Genomic DNA, 16955 nt, shown 5'->3' on the forward strand with positions numbered 1-16955 from the left:
CACGGGGATCTGACATATCATCCTCACTTCTATAATACCTGGGAGCCTGGTCGTGCGATGTCGAGGCTACCTTCATCTTAGTGGAACCCCCTCGGTTAGTGTTTCTCTCCTTGAGCTCACGCACCCGTGCTGCCAGGGCAGAAGTGGGTTTCCCATCCCACCTTCCCATGTCTTCCCCATGGTCACGCAGAAAGTACCACAGGTCAGCTCGTGGGGTGTACCCTCTCTCTCTAGCAGGGGGATGTTGAGCTCTGACTCTGGGGCCTGTAACTCGCACCGGTGCCACATGGGAACTGTTCCTCCTCATCATCTCCTCCATCTTCCCTGTCACCTCCTCCATCTTCTCCATCATCTCCTCTCTGAGTTCCTTAGCCACGGCAGAGACCTGAGCCTGCATTGGGCCACTGATGATACTCTCATAATTTCTAAGCTTGTTGGCTACAGAACCCACTGTCTCTCGGTTGTTATCAGGATGAATTGTTGCAATGTATGTGGCGTATTGAGATGGTCCTAGAGTTGCCAGATTCCACAGCATTTGCCCTGTGCACCTGACTTTGTGAGGGTCATTATCATGCTGTCCACCCCTCCCAGAGAGTACCTCCAATACCGCTTCACTCCGTGCCGCCATGGTCCCTCCCTGTCCCTGGCGAGCTGAGGGCAGCGCCTTCACTCGGTGCCGCCATGGTCCCGCCCCGTCCCTGGCGAGCTGAGGGCAGCGCCTTCACTCGGTGCCGCCATGGTCCCTCCCCGTCCCTGGCGAGCTGAGGGCAGCGCCTTCACTCGGTGCCGCCATGGTCCCGCCCTGTCCCTGGCGAGCTGAGGGCAGCGCCTTCACTCGGTGCCGCCATGGTCCCTCCCTGTCCCTGGCAATCTGAGGGCAGCGCCTTCACTCGGTGCCGCCATGGTCCCGCCCCGTCCCTGGCGAGCTGAGGGCAGCGCCTTCACTCGGTGCCGCCATGGTCCCTCCCCGTCCCTGGCAATCTGAGGGCAGCGCCTTCACTCGGTGCCGCCATGGTCCCTCCCCGTCCCTGGCGAGCTGAGGGCAGCGCCTTCACTCGGTGCCGCCATGGTCCCTCCCTGTCCCTGGCAATCTGAGGGCAGCGCCTTCACTCGGTGCCGCCATGGTCCCTCCCTGTCCCTGGCGAGCTGAGGGCAGCGCCTTCACTCGGTGCCGCCATGGTCCCTCCCTGTCCCTGGCAGCCTGAGGGCAGTGCCTTCACTCGGTGCCGCCATGGTCCCTCCCCGTCCCTGGCAGCCTGAGGGCAGCGCCTTCACTCGGTGCCGCCATGGTCCCTCCCTGTCCCTGGCAGCCTGAGGGCAGCGCCTTCACTCCGTGCCGCCATGGTCCCTCCCTGTCCCTGGCAGCCTGAGGGCAGTGCCTTCACTCGGTGCCGCCATGGTCCCTCCCTGTCCCTGGCAGCCTGAGGGCAGTGCCTTCACTCGGTGCCGCCATGGTCCCTCCCTGTCCCTGGCAGCCTGAGGGCAGCGCCTTCACTCGGTGCCGCCATGGTCCCGCCCTGTCCCTGGCGAGCTGAGGGCAGCGCCTTCACTCGGTGCCGCCATGGTCCCTCCCTGTCCCTGGCGAGCTGAGGGCAGCGCCTTCACTCGGTGCCGCCATGGTCCCTCCCTGTCCCTGGCAGCCTGAGGGCAGCGCCTTCACTCGGTGCCGCCATGGTCCCGCCCCGTCCCTGGCGAGCTGAGGGCAGCGCCTTCACTCGGTGCCGCCATGGTCCCTCCCTGTCCCTGGCGAGCTGAGGGCAGCGCCTTCACTCGGTGCCGCCATGGTCCCTCCCTGTCCCTGGCAGCCTGAGGGCAGCGCCTTCACTCGGTGCCGCCATGGTCCCTCCCTGTCCCTGGCAATCTGAGGGCAGCGCCTTCACTCGGTGCCGCCATGGTCCCTCCCTGTCCCTGGCAGCCTGAGGGCAGCGCCTTCACTCGGTGCCGCCATGGTCCCTCCCTGTCCCTGGCAGCCTGAGGGCAGCGCCTTCACTCGGTGCCGCCATGGTCCCTCCCTGTCCCTGGCGAGCTGAGGGCAGCGCCTTCACTCGGTGCCGCCATGGTCCCTCCCTGTCCCTGGCGAGCTGAGGGCAGCGCCTTCACTCGGTGCCGCCATGGTCCCTCCCTGTCCCTGGCGAGCTGAGGGCAGCGCCTTCACTCGGTGCCGCCATGGTCCCTCCCTGTCCCTGGCGAGCTGAGGGCAGCGGCTTCACTCGGTGCCGCCATGGTCCCTCCCTGTCCCTGGCTGCCTGAGGGCAGCGCCTTCACTCGGTGCCGCCATGGTCCCTCCCCGTCCCTGGCAGCCTGAGGGCAGCGCCTTCACTCGGTGCCGCCATGGTCCCTCCCTGTCCCTGGCAGCCTGAGGGCAGCGCCTTCACTCGGTGCCGCCATGGTCCCTCCCTGTCCCTGGCGAGCTGAGGGCAGCGCCTTCACTCCGTGCCGCCATGGTCCCTCCCTGTCCCTGGCAGCCTGAGGGCAGCGCCTTCACTCGGTGCCGCCATGGTCCCTCCCTGTCCCTGGCGAGCTGAGGGCAGCGCCTTCACTCGGTGCCGCCATGGTCCCGCCCCGTCCCTGGCGAGCTGAGGGCAGCGGCTTCGGTCACGGGCTGAGGGCGGTGCGGCCGCCCCAATGGCCGCCGTGTTCCTGGTTACGCTGTACGAGTATTCGCCGCTGTTTTACATCGCCCTGGTGTCCGTCTGCTTCCTCGTCACCAGCGCGCTCGTCCTCGGCTGGTCAGTGCTCTGCGGCCGGTGGGGCTCGGCCGAGGGGGCCTGGGCTGGGCTGGGCTGGGCTGAGGGTGGGCGAGGCCACGGCCGGGGCTTGGAATGGTCCCTTCCCACCCGAACACTCCTAGGCTTCTAAACGAGCAGTAAAAATAATTTTCCGAAGGAATTATTCGTATTTCTGTTAAGCTCGTTCCTCTTTTAGTAACACCGAAGTGTTTTCTTAATGTTTTTCGTAATATCATTCATGATATTGGCAGGCTATGAGTTTGTATCTACTGAGCTGTGTGTGTGTCTTGGGGAGGGTCTGGAGCACCAGGAGCAGCACGGGGCGCTGCGAAAGGGGCTCGGAGTGAGAAAAAGAGGCTCAGGGGCACCTTGTGGCACTGCACAACTCCCTGGGTGTAGCCAGGGTCTTTTCCAACCTGAATGATTCTGTGTATCTCTGATCTCCTCAAGTGTCTCGAGGGGTGGTGAGTGAAAGAGCTTCTGCTTGTGTTTGAGAGGATGCCGCAAAGATGCTGCTGTTGCCTTTTTCAGACACAGCTCCTTGAATGTCCCTAACTCTGTAGATGTAAATGTGGCTGTAAATGTAAGTAGTGGTGCTTGCCAAGAGCGGAGCATTCATTGGCAATCAAAATCTTTCATGTAGGAATTGTGGCTACAGAGTCGTGTGGCGTGCGGTGAAAATAAAGCTAGAGTTGTTGAATTTCCCCTGATCGGTTCCACATTAATATCTGTAAAGTGCTGGTGATAAAGATATCTTTAAAAAAATGATTATACTGAACCATGATTTGGATGAATATCATGTCTATTCCTAACCACTGATCCTATTGCCAATTTAATCATTATTTATCTACTTGAAGTAAATGCTGGCAATCCCCTGCTCGAAAAGGTCTGAAATAGTTGTGTGCTGCAAGATCCTTACGTGTGTGCACCTGTCCACTGGTGTCTTTTGGGTACAGGGTGTGCAGAGGACTGTCCAGAGGCTTTTTTTTTTTCAGGATCAGAGATTCCAGCTGCACCTGCCCTAGGTGTTATTGCAGTTTATGGAAATATATGTTTTGGGGTTTTTTTTCTTCAAGTTGGAGTGTTAAGGGCCTGATAATCAAGGAGGAGCTGTAGCCAGGAGCTCAGCACATACAAGCGGGTGAACGTGTGGGCAGCTGCTCAGAGGTATTTGCTGCTCCCTTGGAGTTGTTCATGGCCATGGCCATGACCAGGAGCCTCCAGGGGATTTCCCCATGCCTGCGGCTGCGGTTAGAACACAAGTGCTCCTGAACTTGCTCAGGAAAACAACTCAAATCCTTCATTTGCCGCACAGAGCGCTGTAAATGCAGATGGTGTCACCAGAGCACAGAATACCTGATCCATTGCTGCAGTGGCATTTGGGCTCCCCCATAATTTTCAGCATTTATTTGTTTAATGATGTATTTGTGGTGGTGTCAGTCAGCCTGAAAAACACCAGCTGCTGAGGAGTGTTCATGTTCTCATTTGTCAAGGCTTGCAGTGATGGGAGGAGCGACTGTCCCTGTGGCCAGCCCTGGATACCTGTGGCCCTGCTCACAGTCCAAGTCGGTTAGTGCACAGGCAGCTTCCAGAGCCAGTCCCACAGGTGCCCTGCTGAAGTGGAATTTAAATCACTGATTACCTGGGCATTGTATTTTTAGCTGGAGGGAAATGCTTCTGTTAGGAGGAGCTGAGGGCTCGGCACCTGTTGGAAGTCTGGCTCTGCAGAAACATTAATTCATTGACTAAACCCTTGGAAATTCCTGCTTTTTCTAAGCTAGCACTGCTCTAAAGAAATTAATTTTCTTCTCTACCAGCTAATGATCTGGACTGTTAGATCATAAAATAAAATCTATATTTTTATTCATCCTTCTTACGCTTCCTACGCTTAAAATTCACAGAGAACCACACCTTACTGTGGAACAGAAAGGCCTTCGTGCCTTCAGCTGCTGCTAAGGCTGTACCAGAGACTCTTTTATCTTGCTGCTTTCCATGAGGATAGTCCTGTTGCTTTCAGGCAGCAACGAAAGCTTCCAAGGAACGGGGATTTTCCTTCACAATCAGGCAGATTCTGGTATAAAACAGGACACGCCTTCACATGCAGCTGCGGAGATGGGCTCCGTTGAGGTTTGGATATTGAAGAAGGGAAAGAGCCGCTGCCTCTGGTTTCTTTGGGAGGTGTTTAACTGGGATATTCCCCTGCAGCCCCAGGGACGTCACTGTGGGTGTTTTCCCGTGTAGCAGAGAGAGCTGACCCCCTGTGTGCTCAAATCAAGCATGGCCGAGAGCCTTTGGTGATGCCACTGATGAGACAGAAATGTTTCCCTGAAAGGAATGGCTTTTAAACAGACGGAGGGCAGCCTGAGATTGGAGATTAGGAAGGAATTCTGGAACTGGCTGTGACGGAGATGAGGCCGTGGCATCAGATTGCCCAGAGAAGCTGTGGCTGCCCCATCCCTGGAATTGTTGGAGGCCTCGTTGGATGGGGCTTGGAGCAGCCTGGGATAGTGCCAAGTGTCCCTGCCGGTGGGAGGAGGCTGGAATGGTGCTCCGTTCTGCGGGACTCAGATGGGAGGAGATTCCGGCCTAACCCTGTACCACTAGAGGGCATTGACAACTCTCATTCATTTTATTCCCTTTGTGGAAACGCGGGGCAAAATATTGCCGCTTTAAAGATGCGCTGTGCAGGCTCCTGCCTTCTGGCCCAAAGCTGGAGTCGAAATGTCAGGATGTGTTATCTGTGCATCCTAGCAGATGTTCTGGAAAGCTCTATTTGTTCCGGTGTTTGCTATTTAGAGCTGACAAAAAAAAATCAAATGTGTCAACACTATCAGGAGCGCACTCGTTCTTCTTGTTTTGTGTCTCCTAGGTTTGGTTTGGGCGTTCCCGTTATTCTGAGGAACTCAGAAGAGACAGATTCCAGCACAAGGGTATTGAAAAAGCGGATGAGACAAGTGAAGAATCCTTTTGGGTTGGAGATCCCTAATCCTGCTGCGGCTTCAGTAACAAGTCAGTGGATTCCTTACGTGATGTTTTTGTCAATTTGCATTCCTGAGCCTGGTAGTTTCCATTTTCTGCCTGGAATCATAGGATGATTTGGGTTGGAAGGGACCTTAAAGATCATTGTTCTTGCTCTCATCCTTTTTCTCTGTCATAATTCCTCAGAAATACACTTGCATTCCAACAGAAATAAGCTTTTACACGGTTTACAAACGTGGTGTTTTTAAAAGTGAACTGTTTGGATATGGAGGTACAGTTTAATTCTCATTAATGGAACACTTCCTGCTATTACAGATCTTTAAGTAACTAAAACATTTGGAAATTACCAACCGCTGTGGGCGTTTCTATAAATTTCATGGAAATGTAGAATTGTACAGAATTCGTTACGGAATATGTGCCACCCACTTAAATCTAAGCCCAGATCTTCAGCAGTGTTCGAAAGGGCACTTTTTAAATAAATAGATAAATAAACCATCACCCTCTTTTTCTATCTGTTCTCCGATGGAAACTGAATTTAAATATCTGAAATCACCCACACAGGACGGGGAATTCTTGGCCTTCTGCATCGCTGGGGAGCAGCGAGCAAGGCTGAGCATCTTCCACCCACACAGATGTGGGCATGAGGAAGGGCTGCAGCAGATTTCCCCCTCCCTCAACATAAAACCCCCCAACACAGCAAATCCAGCCATTCAGGGATTTTTCGGGAGCTTTGAGCACTCCTGCTCCTGTTTGTGCAGGGAGTGTTTACAAGTTTACAAGCTTTTGGAAGAAGAACGGAGAGCACAGATACCTTTTTCCTCCTGTCTCTGCATGCTCAAGAGCCTTATTCTTTGAGAGAGTTTTGTAGATGAATGATCCAATTAATACCATTATCTCAGGAGGGAATGGACTTTGGGCTAAGGCTTGTGCTCTTGGATCTGCCACTGAGTGCGTAAAGCGTTACCAGAAGTTAAAATTTACCATTCACAAAATCCATGTGGTATTTTTGTGAGCTTAATCAGCCATTTTATCGCCTCACACCCACCTGCCATCCCCGCTGATTTCCATAAACACTAAGCTGAATCATAGTCGTTAGAAGATTTGTTTATAATGATAAACGTTTTTTTGTTGTTTTATAATGTTTATCATTTTAGGGGTGGCCTAATTGCAGCCTTTCAGTACCTGAAGGGAGCTTAGAAGAAGAGACTTTTACAAGGGGCTGGAAGGACAGGACGAGGAGGCTTCCCACTGCCAGAGGGCAGGGATAGATGGGACAGTGGGAAGAAATCCTTCCCCGTCAGGGCGGTGAAACCCTGGCACGGGGTGCCCAGAGCAGCTGTGGCTGCCCCTGGATCCCTGGCAGTGCCCAAGGCCAGGCTGGATGAGGCTTGGAGCAGCCTGGGATGGTGGATCCCAGGGCAGGGGGTGGAACTGGATGAACTTTCAGGTCCCTTCCAACCCAAACTGTTCTACGATTTAATGGTTCTGTGATAAAAATCTGTGACACTGAAGTTGTTTTCTGCTTGTAGCTCTCCAAGTATCTAGACACAGCTATTCCAGGATCCCTTCACGTGGGGAGTTAATGAAATCCCTCTCCTCTTTCTCCAAGGGGGTGTAGCGTTGACACCTGACTGCCTGGAGGACTGTGTCCTTACCTGCTACTGGGGCTGCAATGTCCAGAAACTCCACGAAGCGCTGCAGAAACACGTCTACTGCTTCAGAATAAAGACTCCTCAGGCGTTAGAGGATGCTCTCTACAACGAATACCTCTACAAACAACAGCACTTGTATCCTTCTTTTGAATCGTTTTGACGAAATGCGTTGATTTTTTTGGCACGGGGAGCGTCGAGGCTGGTGAGCGCGCCGCGGATTTTGGCACAGCTCGTTTATGAGCAAACACGATGAGAAATACTCTTTATGCAAACGTCACATTTGTCTGCAGTCGCACCACTGATTGTTTTCCTTGACACAGGCAAAGCATTAAAAAAAATGACAAGACAGAGAAATATTGTCAGTTACCAGAAGATGCTCAAGTTGTGGATTTTGGCCCCGTGCCTAGAGCTCGCTATCCTTTGGTAGCGTTGCTGACGTTAGCAGATGAAGAAGACAGAGAAATATATGATATTGTAAGTAATATCAGAGTTTATTTCAGGGTCACTGTGTTTAAGGTCTGAATGTTTCAGGAGAGAGGCTTGAATAAAGCGGCTTCGCTTCCCTGTTCCCTAGAATTTGGTCCCTCACTTTCCTATTTTCTAAACCAAAGCTTTAACTCCCAAACCTCAGCCTTTGAAGAGGCAATGGAGAAACAATCCATACTCTTCACTTATTTCACTGCAGCATTTAAAAGATGCTTGTGATTTCCCCAAAGCCTCCACCTTCCAGGGTCCCCGTGCTGAGAGGAATAAGGGTTGGGGCAGTTTAGCAACCCGTTACTCGGATTTCTGGGATCACACGTGCCTGTGGTGGAGCTCTTGCACTTACACAGGCTCTTGCATTCTGTTGGCAAGGCAGGAGGATTTTTTTTTGTGTGTCTGGCTCAGTTTTGGAGCTGATTGCTGACTTGGTTGTTAGAAACATAGAAGTTACCTTTCTGTCCCAGGTCTGTGTCATGGTTGTGTCTCACAGGAGCCAACTGCAGGGCACTTACAGGAAGGAGTGAAGCTCTGGCTCGAGGCTGATAGGAGATACTCAGCTTCCCAAAAAAGGTCTCCTCCTAACTCTTGCTGTTAAAGCACCTTCAGCCTTGCCACATGCTGTTCAATGCCCTTTATAAACTCTAAATTGATGATCTCTGAATGACTGGAGACACACTTTTTTCTCTCATCTTTTCATTGGGCTGATAATCTGCTTGTGCCAGCTCCTTGAACAGAAGCGCAGCTGAACTCGGAGGGAAATTGCCTAAATCCACTGAACGCTTTTCTGTGCACTCACCTGCAAGCCGCACTCACACCAGTGCCTGAGAGATCTGTCCCCTTCCCAGCTGATGGCTGTCCTTGCCTTCTTGTCGCCTGACTTCAGGGCTGCCCTCCTCCCTCCTGTCCCCACTTGAGATATTTTAATGTTTTAGTACATTTTTATAAGTTCAGATGTCAGATCAGTTTAACATAGGGAGACTCTAAATGTAATATTTGGATGGATTTGATGTTAGCACAGGGCATGAATTTGTAACGCCTCTCTTTTGAGCCTTAACATGGAAGGAAAGGATGGAAGGAGAGTGGGGAAGGTATTTTTCCTCTGGTTTTGGAGGAAAGGAGCACATCTAGAATCTGTAAATCCAATCTAGGACTACCTCCACCTGCACTCCTCGCCAGACAAATGTCAGAATTGAGTCTGGTTTGTTGAAACAAACCTGTAAAATGGAAAGGAGTGTGGAAATGGATCCTTGCCAGTGTGGTATTACCATTTTGAACGATTTGGGGGGGGTCTGTGTGGGTGTCCCTCACTGTGGATGGTGTTCCAGTGTCTTTTCTGGGGGAGGCGTCTGATTTTCATCCTAACTGCTTTCGTGGCAAGATCATCCCTACTTGGATTTGTGCCATAATTTTCCTCCAGATCCAGAAAATTAGCATGACCATATATAAAGTTACAGAAATTACTGGAAGACTGTCATGGCTAAAGTAGAAGCTTAGATCTCAAGCGCAGTGATTTAGGAAAAAAAAAAGACCCTTTTGCCAAGGAACAGTGAATTCAGTTCTTCTAAATCCATATGTGTAGGTACATACACATTTGAACTCTGTATTTAATTAGCCATGTGTGGATTTTGAAGTGCAAGTCTAATTTGCCTTTAAATTTCTTTTTAAAGCAAAACAGCTTCTCTATTTCATTTCTCCTTTGACAGCTTCTGGGAACTACAATAATATTGAATTTCACTTTCTTTTTTCCCAGTTTTTTAGAGGCTATTACGTAATTTGGGCAGGGTGGGGGTTGTCAGGCACAGCATGGGAGCTTAGAGTGCTTGTATTTCCAGAGGAATTATCTAAAGTCAGCCCGTGGGGGTTCAGAATCCTTTCCAGTGAAATTTAGCTTTTGCCTGCTCAGATTACGAGCCAATCAGTGACACTTCTTGGTGATTTTTGGAGTTTTAAAACTGCGGTGCTGTGTGTTTGTGAGGGAAGGGGGAGAGAGTGGAGAACACTGCTCAGGTGCCTTTCCAGTTTGAGGTGTAATTCCATGAGTTGGGAGCAGCCAGAGCAGGTCTCTGCTATAAACTGGCCACAGAGAAGCTCCACAGGGGAGCAGGGTGGGAAGGTGAAGGAGCACCAAGGGCCTCTTGTGCCACATCCTGTTTGTAAATTGTCCAGTGGTTGGGGTTTTGGTTTGGGGTTTTTTTGGGTTTTTTGGGGGTCAACATTGTTGAATTCCTGATTGTCTAAGGAATTAAGGAGGTCAGAAGCTGTACCGAAGTAAATCAGAATCACAGAATAATCTGGGTTGGAAGGGACCTTAAAGATCATCTTATTTCACCCCTGCCATGGGCAGGGACACCTTCCACTGTCCCAGGTTGCTCCAACCATGTCCAACCTGGCCTTGGACACTTGCAGGGATCCAGGGGCAGCCACAGCTTCTCTGGGCACCCTGTGCCAGGGCCTCAGCACCCTCACAGGGAACAATTCCTGCCCAATCTCCCATCCATCCCTGCCCTCTGGCAATGGAAGCCATTCCCTGTGTCCTGTCCCTCCATCCCTTGTCCCCAGTCCCTCTCCAGCTCTCCTGGAGCCCCTTCAGGCCCTGCCAGGGGCTCTGAGCTCTCCCTGGAGCCTTCTCCTCTCCAGGTGAACATTCCCAGCTCTCCCAGCCTGAGTGATAAGGTATTAAACACAGAATTTTTTTCTGCTTGTAGATTGGAATGGTGGCTGTAATTCACGTTCCTGATGAAAGCTACAGACTTTCCTGCCGAATTTTGTATCAGTATCTCCTCCTAGCTCAAGGTCAATACCATGATCTGAAGGTAAGCCACGCACGGAGTCTGGTTTCATGTGTGTGACAGAGTTAACTTTAGCTTGTGTAGGCTTTCAGGAGCCTAAATTAGTACAAGACTTCTATTGTCATGCAAAGAACTGGATGGTTGTTAAAATTATTTTATCAGTTAAGTAGTGCCACAGGAATTTACTTTACAGAAATATTTTCCATGAAAATATTTAAGATTTCCTGGAGAAAACACTTGCTTCTAATCTAAGACTCCTAGTGTCCACTTGGTAAAGCAGTAGGAAGAAATTCACTGTTGAATGCTTCTTCTTTCCAGAATATTTATTTCTTTTCTTCAAAATTCCCTTTTAATCAGGAAAGCCTCAGAAGAAACTTAGTTTTAAAATTCCTTTCACTTGCACTGTGCTTAGGAATCGTGCCCAGAAGAATTTGCGCTTCACGTAAAATGAGACAAAAATAGGAGCAGGGGATCGGAATATGAGCAGGAGCAGAATGGGTTGAGTGAAGCAGATTTGACAGCGTGGTGGATTTAATTTGGGTAGGAATGGATAGAAGATCCCTCCAGGCACAGAGACTGACGGGCCAGAAACAAACCAGAGCTGCTCAAAACCTGAGCACTTCTGTTAAAGTTCATGCATGACGTTGATTTGATGCGGCCAAGCTCTGAGCGCTTACCTTTAATGTTTTCCCACTGTTTTATGTAATTTCATGTTTCTGAAATGCCTTTACCTGGAGGCCAGGCAGCTGCCAGGACCCACACAGAGTCTGGCACGGTGAAGGGACCCAGTGGAACTACCACTGCACCTGTGTGTTACCCTGGTTTTTTGGAGTTTTTTAAAGCCTTTTGAATCTTCATAAATGGAGTCAGATCTTTTAGTTACTGTACAATATTAAGAGCAGTTTTCTACCTTTTCCCACAGATGTGACATAAACAAATCCTTTGTTTTTCATTCTCTGTCCTTTGTTTGCATATTTCTAACCTGAAAACGATTGTAACTGATGGCTGGTCTGGCCAGTTGGCTTGAGAGGTGAAAACTCTAAAAGCCAATCTTCTGCTAGACCCACAAATGTATACAAAGTAAGAAATAAAACAAAGAGGCTCTCTCTCAGCCTGGCCTCAGCTTTGAGCTGGATCGGAGAAGGACCCCTGCCCTGCGAAAATCTCTTGTCTCATGTGACTGCTTTGCGTGTCTCGGTGACACCTGTGCGCGTGCAGAGATGGGGGAAGAGCTTGTTCACTCCTAAATCCTTTGCGTTTGTGTGTATTTTAGCAACTCTTCATGTCTGCAAACAGTCCTGCACCCTCCTGCAGCGATCCCTTCCCTGGTGAGAGCAGCACTGACAGAGGGCTGCTGGAAAAGGCCGGGCTGGCTGCAGACGAACCGGGGCCGCAGGAGGAAAACAGCAAAGACTGCGTCGTTTGCCAGAACGGCCCCGTGAACTGGGTCCTGCTGCCCTGCAGACACACGTGCCTGTGCGATGGCTGCATCAAGTATTTCCAGCAGTGCCCCGTGTGCAGGCAGTTCGTGCAGGAGTCTTTCCCGCTTTGCAGCAAAAAGGAGCAAGAGGAGGATGAATCGCCCCGTGTCTTGCGAGATGTTCTGCCTGGAAGGGTTTTTTAACGGGAGTTAAAAATAAGAGACCTGGGTTGTGTGCACTAAGATGAAATGTGGAAGCCAGACTATTTATGGGAGGATATGTAGCGTTAACTTGTAGGATTTGGCTTTTTTTTGGGTGGTTTTTTTTTTTTTGGTTGGGTGATTTTCAGCTTCCTTATTTTTCCTCGCTCCATATGCTCGCAGGAGCGCAGCTTACCCGTGCAATGTGGACAGGAGAAGTGCGTAGGACAGCTCTGAAGGATGTGATTTTATTTATAACTGCTTCCTAGATTTTCTTGGAGCACTGTTGGAGGCTATTTTGACTACTAAATTTAGGCTGTCTACTAAAAAAAGCATAAAACTTGCAAGTGCAGTTGCACAAGGCTCATTCTATATTTATTGTGTTTAAAATACTAGAGCCGTGTATCGTTTTTAACTCGGTATAATTTAGGAACTTAGCACTTTACAGAATGTACCATATGAAGGAAAGTAAATATTCTTCATCCTTAACCCCGTGTGTGTTTATTTTGTAGCTGAAGGTTGGACTGTGGCAGGAGCTGGGGGTTGAAGGTGTGGCTCAGGACGCTGTTTCTGGCTGCTTTGAAGGATTTATGCGTGAGGGACTTCAGCCAAAGCCCTTCGGAAAGGTTTTTGTTGATTATTCTTGAGCTACACGTTGCTGACATTTTCAAGCCTGAGCTCCTGTGATGACACCTCGAGACGCAGACTTTCAGTCTTGTTGGCGGTGCCTGTAAGAACTTGTTCTCCGTTCAAGTGTTGGTCAGTCGCTCTCCAGAGTGGTGGAAGTTTTGTGGTGCTTTGAGGGATTTCCAACTCTTTTCACTTGCATGGGCAGCTTGGATGACCAGTAACCAGTTAACCAGTTACTCTTATCAATAATCCCGGGAAATCTACCTGCTCTAACAAAGGAAAAAGTTAAAAAATAGCAGAAAGTTATTTCCTTTCACTCCAGTGATGTGTTGGCGAAAACAATAAAAACGGCTGTTGAGAAAAGAAAGTGGTTTGTTTCTTTAAAGAGAGACAAATTCTCCTAAAGACGAACGGGCTGAGTCTCACATCTGCTCATATAAGGGAAACTGCTCCTTAGAACCTGTAGGAATGGGGAGTAGCTGCTTTCTGTCCTCCCTTTCGTTCCCTTGCAGCTTTTCTCCGCATCCAGTCCAGGACAGCTGCTCAGGCTCAGTGCGCGAAAGCCATGCTCCGCGATCCTCAGCTCCGCTCTCCTGCAGCTCTGGGGTACGCACAAGGTGCTGCACGCCTACAGACCAGGGAAGGAAGCTTCCCCTACTCAAAGGTATTCCAGCTTCACCTTTCCGTCCTTCTTTTTTGATTGTTCGTTATGACCCTGCTTCCAAACTCCTGGCAGTTACCTCTGAGGAAAAGATTGAGGTGATGCTTTGGGAGGAGTAATGGTTAGTTGTAAGGACAGATGGAAGTGAGGAATTGATGCCTCTAGCCACAGATTTTCAGGCAGCGATTGGCAGCCTGGTTGTCAGATAATTTACGTGCTCTGCCTAAGGTGATCGTCCAGCCCGGGGAGAACTCGGGAATAAACTGCTGGACAAGCCAGGCTGTTGTTCGCACTGTGTGTCAAGCGGGAATGACACCCCGAGGTGTGTGTGGGGATGGGGCAGTGCCTGATCCGCGGCAGCAGCTGCTTCCACGCCAGCAGCTCACCCAGCACGTGGGACAGCGGCTGAGCAGCTTGTTACTCCAGAGGAGCGGGTTGATGCTGTGCCGCTTCCGGCCTGCAGCTGGGCGCTGATAATTAGCAGGGGCTTGTTTGCCCGTGGAGATGATGAAGGAGGTGTTGTTTACTGCTCGGCCGCACTGGTCACCAATACGTGATCAATCAATCAGAATCTCCCAGCAAACAGCGTGACCCAAACCTGTGGGCTCATTTAATCTCCCGGTGAAATGGTATTCAAGTAACCCCACAGAGAGTTGCCTGGTCTGCCTCATCCTTCAATCGATGCCGGTATTAAATAATAATGGCAAGCAGGATGTAGCTGTGCTGAACTGCCAGGCCACGTATTTACCATTAAGTCTGTCCCAGCTTTTCATTTGTTACTTGCTCTTTTAATAGAGCGAGATGATTTTCCAGAGATGCTTAGTTGCTTTCTCTGCTCTAACAAGCTTCCTTGCTGGCCCAAATGAAAGACCTGATGAGAGTTATAAAAAGTACAGTAGGTGCCTCGTTATGTTTGACCTTCTTCTAAGAAGCCATGCCAAAATACAGATGGGGTGAGAAGGAAAAGGAGCAGCTCTAAAGCTGCCCAGTGTGTCCCTTGGTTGTCTTAAAGCAGGAATTCAAGGCTCTAAGAGAGAAATAAAACCATCCTGTGACCCACAAAAACACAGTGTATTGACAGAAGCTGTTCTGCTCTATCACCCTGTTGTAATAGAGGTGATAAAACATCTCTTTTCTGCTCATTATAGATGATGTTTACAGATTTGGTGACATCAAGGAACATGGGAAGACTTCTGGCGACAGGACTTGGTTCTTTTAAGCAGCGCTGGAGTGTTTCAGATTTATAATGTTTTTTGCTGCAGGAGAGGTTGGTTTGATTTGATTCATCAACCCTAATCAGAGCTGAGGCTTCCAAATGGGTTGATCAGACAAAGTGGTGCTATTTAGGGACGTCCCAAGGTGTCTTTCCAAGTGCCAGTGGGCTGTCACATGGGCACCTTCCTTCTGTCAGGAAAGTTGCTGTGTTGGATCTTCCTTCCTCCTTATCTGCCTCCTAAGGAGAGGGGAAAATGGTCGTAGGGAAAACCCAGGTCAGCTCAGGTGGCTGCTGCACGACTCCCTGACAGGAGGGTGCAGCCCGGTGAGGGTTGGTTCTTCTCCCAAGAAACAAGGAATAGGACAAGAGGAAGCAGCCTCAAGTTGCAGCAGGGGAGGTTTAGATTGGATATCAGGGAAAATTTCTTCACTGAAGTGGCGGTGAGGCTGTCCACGGGCTGCCCAGGTACATTTTTTTGTCCAGCTTTAAGATGAGCTTCTGTGTGAATCTGATTTAAATGCCTCATTCGCGTGCTAGCATCAAACTTCGAGTACGGTAAAAGCAGACAGGAGCTGGGTGAGTTTCTCCTGCTGGTGCCCACGTTGCTGGGGCTCCCCGTGCCCTGAGGAAACCCTGCCAGCTCTGCAGGTGACATCTGCCGGGTGAGGGATGTCTGGGGCTGACATCTGTCACTGGAGGTCTCTGCAGGCGCCAGTCACCACTTGCTCAGCTGTCCTCACATCCAGAGTGAGCGAGGCCTGGCCTCTGTCGGTGCAGCAGACGTGCAGCCCCTGCAGAAGCTGTCCCTGGTGTCCTGTGCGTGTAGCTGATGTAATTAACGCCAGCCATAGCTGAATTTCATCTGCTGCAGCAGAGCTCCTCTGAACTGAGCTGTTAGAAAGGCTTGGTGATGCCCTGCTGGAATATGCTGGAAAAAGAGGAAAAGGGGCAGGAAAAAGGAGAAAATCGGGATTAGGTGTTCGTTTCTGGATAACTTTGGTATTACTAGCATTGCTGATGGCACACTGGGATGCAGGTGCAAACCTGAGCGCACCTGTGAGGCCACAGAGAGTCCCAGGCTTTGCAGGATCTGCCAAAACAGTCCCAAAAACCACAGAGGGGGGGCAGAAAGTGTCTGCTGAACGCTTCAGAGTCACTTGGACAGCTCTAAAAATTGTTTCTGTGTTGTTTTTACTCACTTGTGTCCACGAGCAATGTGAGTAGAGAGGCGGCAGCTTGTAGTGCAGCGTGGATATACCTGTAAAAAGGGGCTGCCACTGGTTGGGTTCCATAAATTCCTGGAATGTGCAACACCAACACAAAGGCACCTTTGTGTGGATGCTGCTGCAGCTGAGCTAGGAGAGGTCCTGCCTTAATTACCCCATCTCATAATGGGAACGATTTAAAAGATTAAAAATACTGTATGGAGACACAGTCTTAAAGGCAAAATGAATCCATCAGCAGAGTCTGATGTCCAAAGTGAGGAGGAGTCTTTGTGTTCCTCCCACAGAATTTTGGAAATCAATGACATTATAAATTCATGCTGGCTTGGGAAACCCAAAGAATTCCTTTTGTTCCTTCTCCCTGCACATGCAGCCCTCTGGCACAGAGAGGGCAACACTGGGATGTTCGTCACAGTTGTGGCATGAGGATTTGCATTTCTGGCACACCTCTGGAAGTGTTCAAGGCCAGACTGGGTGAAACTTGGAGCAACCTGGCCACGTGGAAGGTGTCCCTGCCCATGGAAGGGGGTTGGAATGAGTTGATTTTTGAGATCTCTTCCAACTCAAACCATTCTGGGATTCTCTGACTTCCATTCTTTAGAAAACACCTGCACTACCTGAATCCTCCTGAGATTTAAGTGAGTCCCAGAACGCTTCTGTGGGACCAGCAATAATATCAGGACAATTAGTCGCTGCCCGTGTTTTCTATATTCAGTCTGCAGTGACCTTTTATCAGCAGAAGATTTGTACTTAAAAAGCTTTTCTAAGTTTTAAATGCCTCCCTCAGCTTTTTGTCTCCATCAGCTGAGGAGTTCTGGCAGTTCCTAATAATTTTTCCTCTCCTATTGCATAGCCACTTCACATCTAATATTTCCTGGCAGATTTCTCAGTAGTAGCTGCAGTCAGGGGACTGGTGAGAGGTCTAATGCATCACTTCTCTCTCTCTCCTCGTGCTATTTATTCCAGTGTCTA

General features: G+C 50.1%; 1 protein-coding gene across 1 annotated transcript; it reads left to right on the forward strand.

The window, feature by feature from the left end:
* The first annotated feature begins 2493 nt into the window (after positions 1-2493).
* CGRRF1 (cell growth regulator with ring finger domain 1) lies at positions 2494-12742 on the forward strand. The gene is made up of 6 exons (XM_040068604.2): positions 2494-2729; positions 5599-5738; positions 7318-7495; positions 7687-7834; positions 10549-10656; positions 11906-12742. The coding sequence occupies exons 1-6, from the start codon at positions 2626-2628 to the stop codon at positions 12254-12256; spliced, it is 1029 nt and encodes a 342-aa protein (XP_039924538.1). The 5' UTR covers positions 2494-2625; the 3' UTR covers positions 12257-12742.
* The last annotated feature ends 4213 nt before the right edge of the window (positions 12743-16955 follow it).

This window comes from Hirundo rustica, chromosome 6, assembly GCF_015227805.2.
Source record: "Hirundo rustica isolate bHirRus1 chromosome 6, bHirRus1.pri.v3, whole genome shotgun sequence".
Classification (NCBI taxonomy): domain Eukaryota; kingdom Metazoa; phylum Chordata; class Aves; order Passeriformes; family Hirundinidae; genus Hirundo; species Hirundo rustica.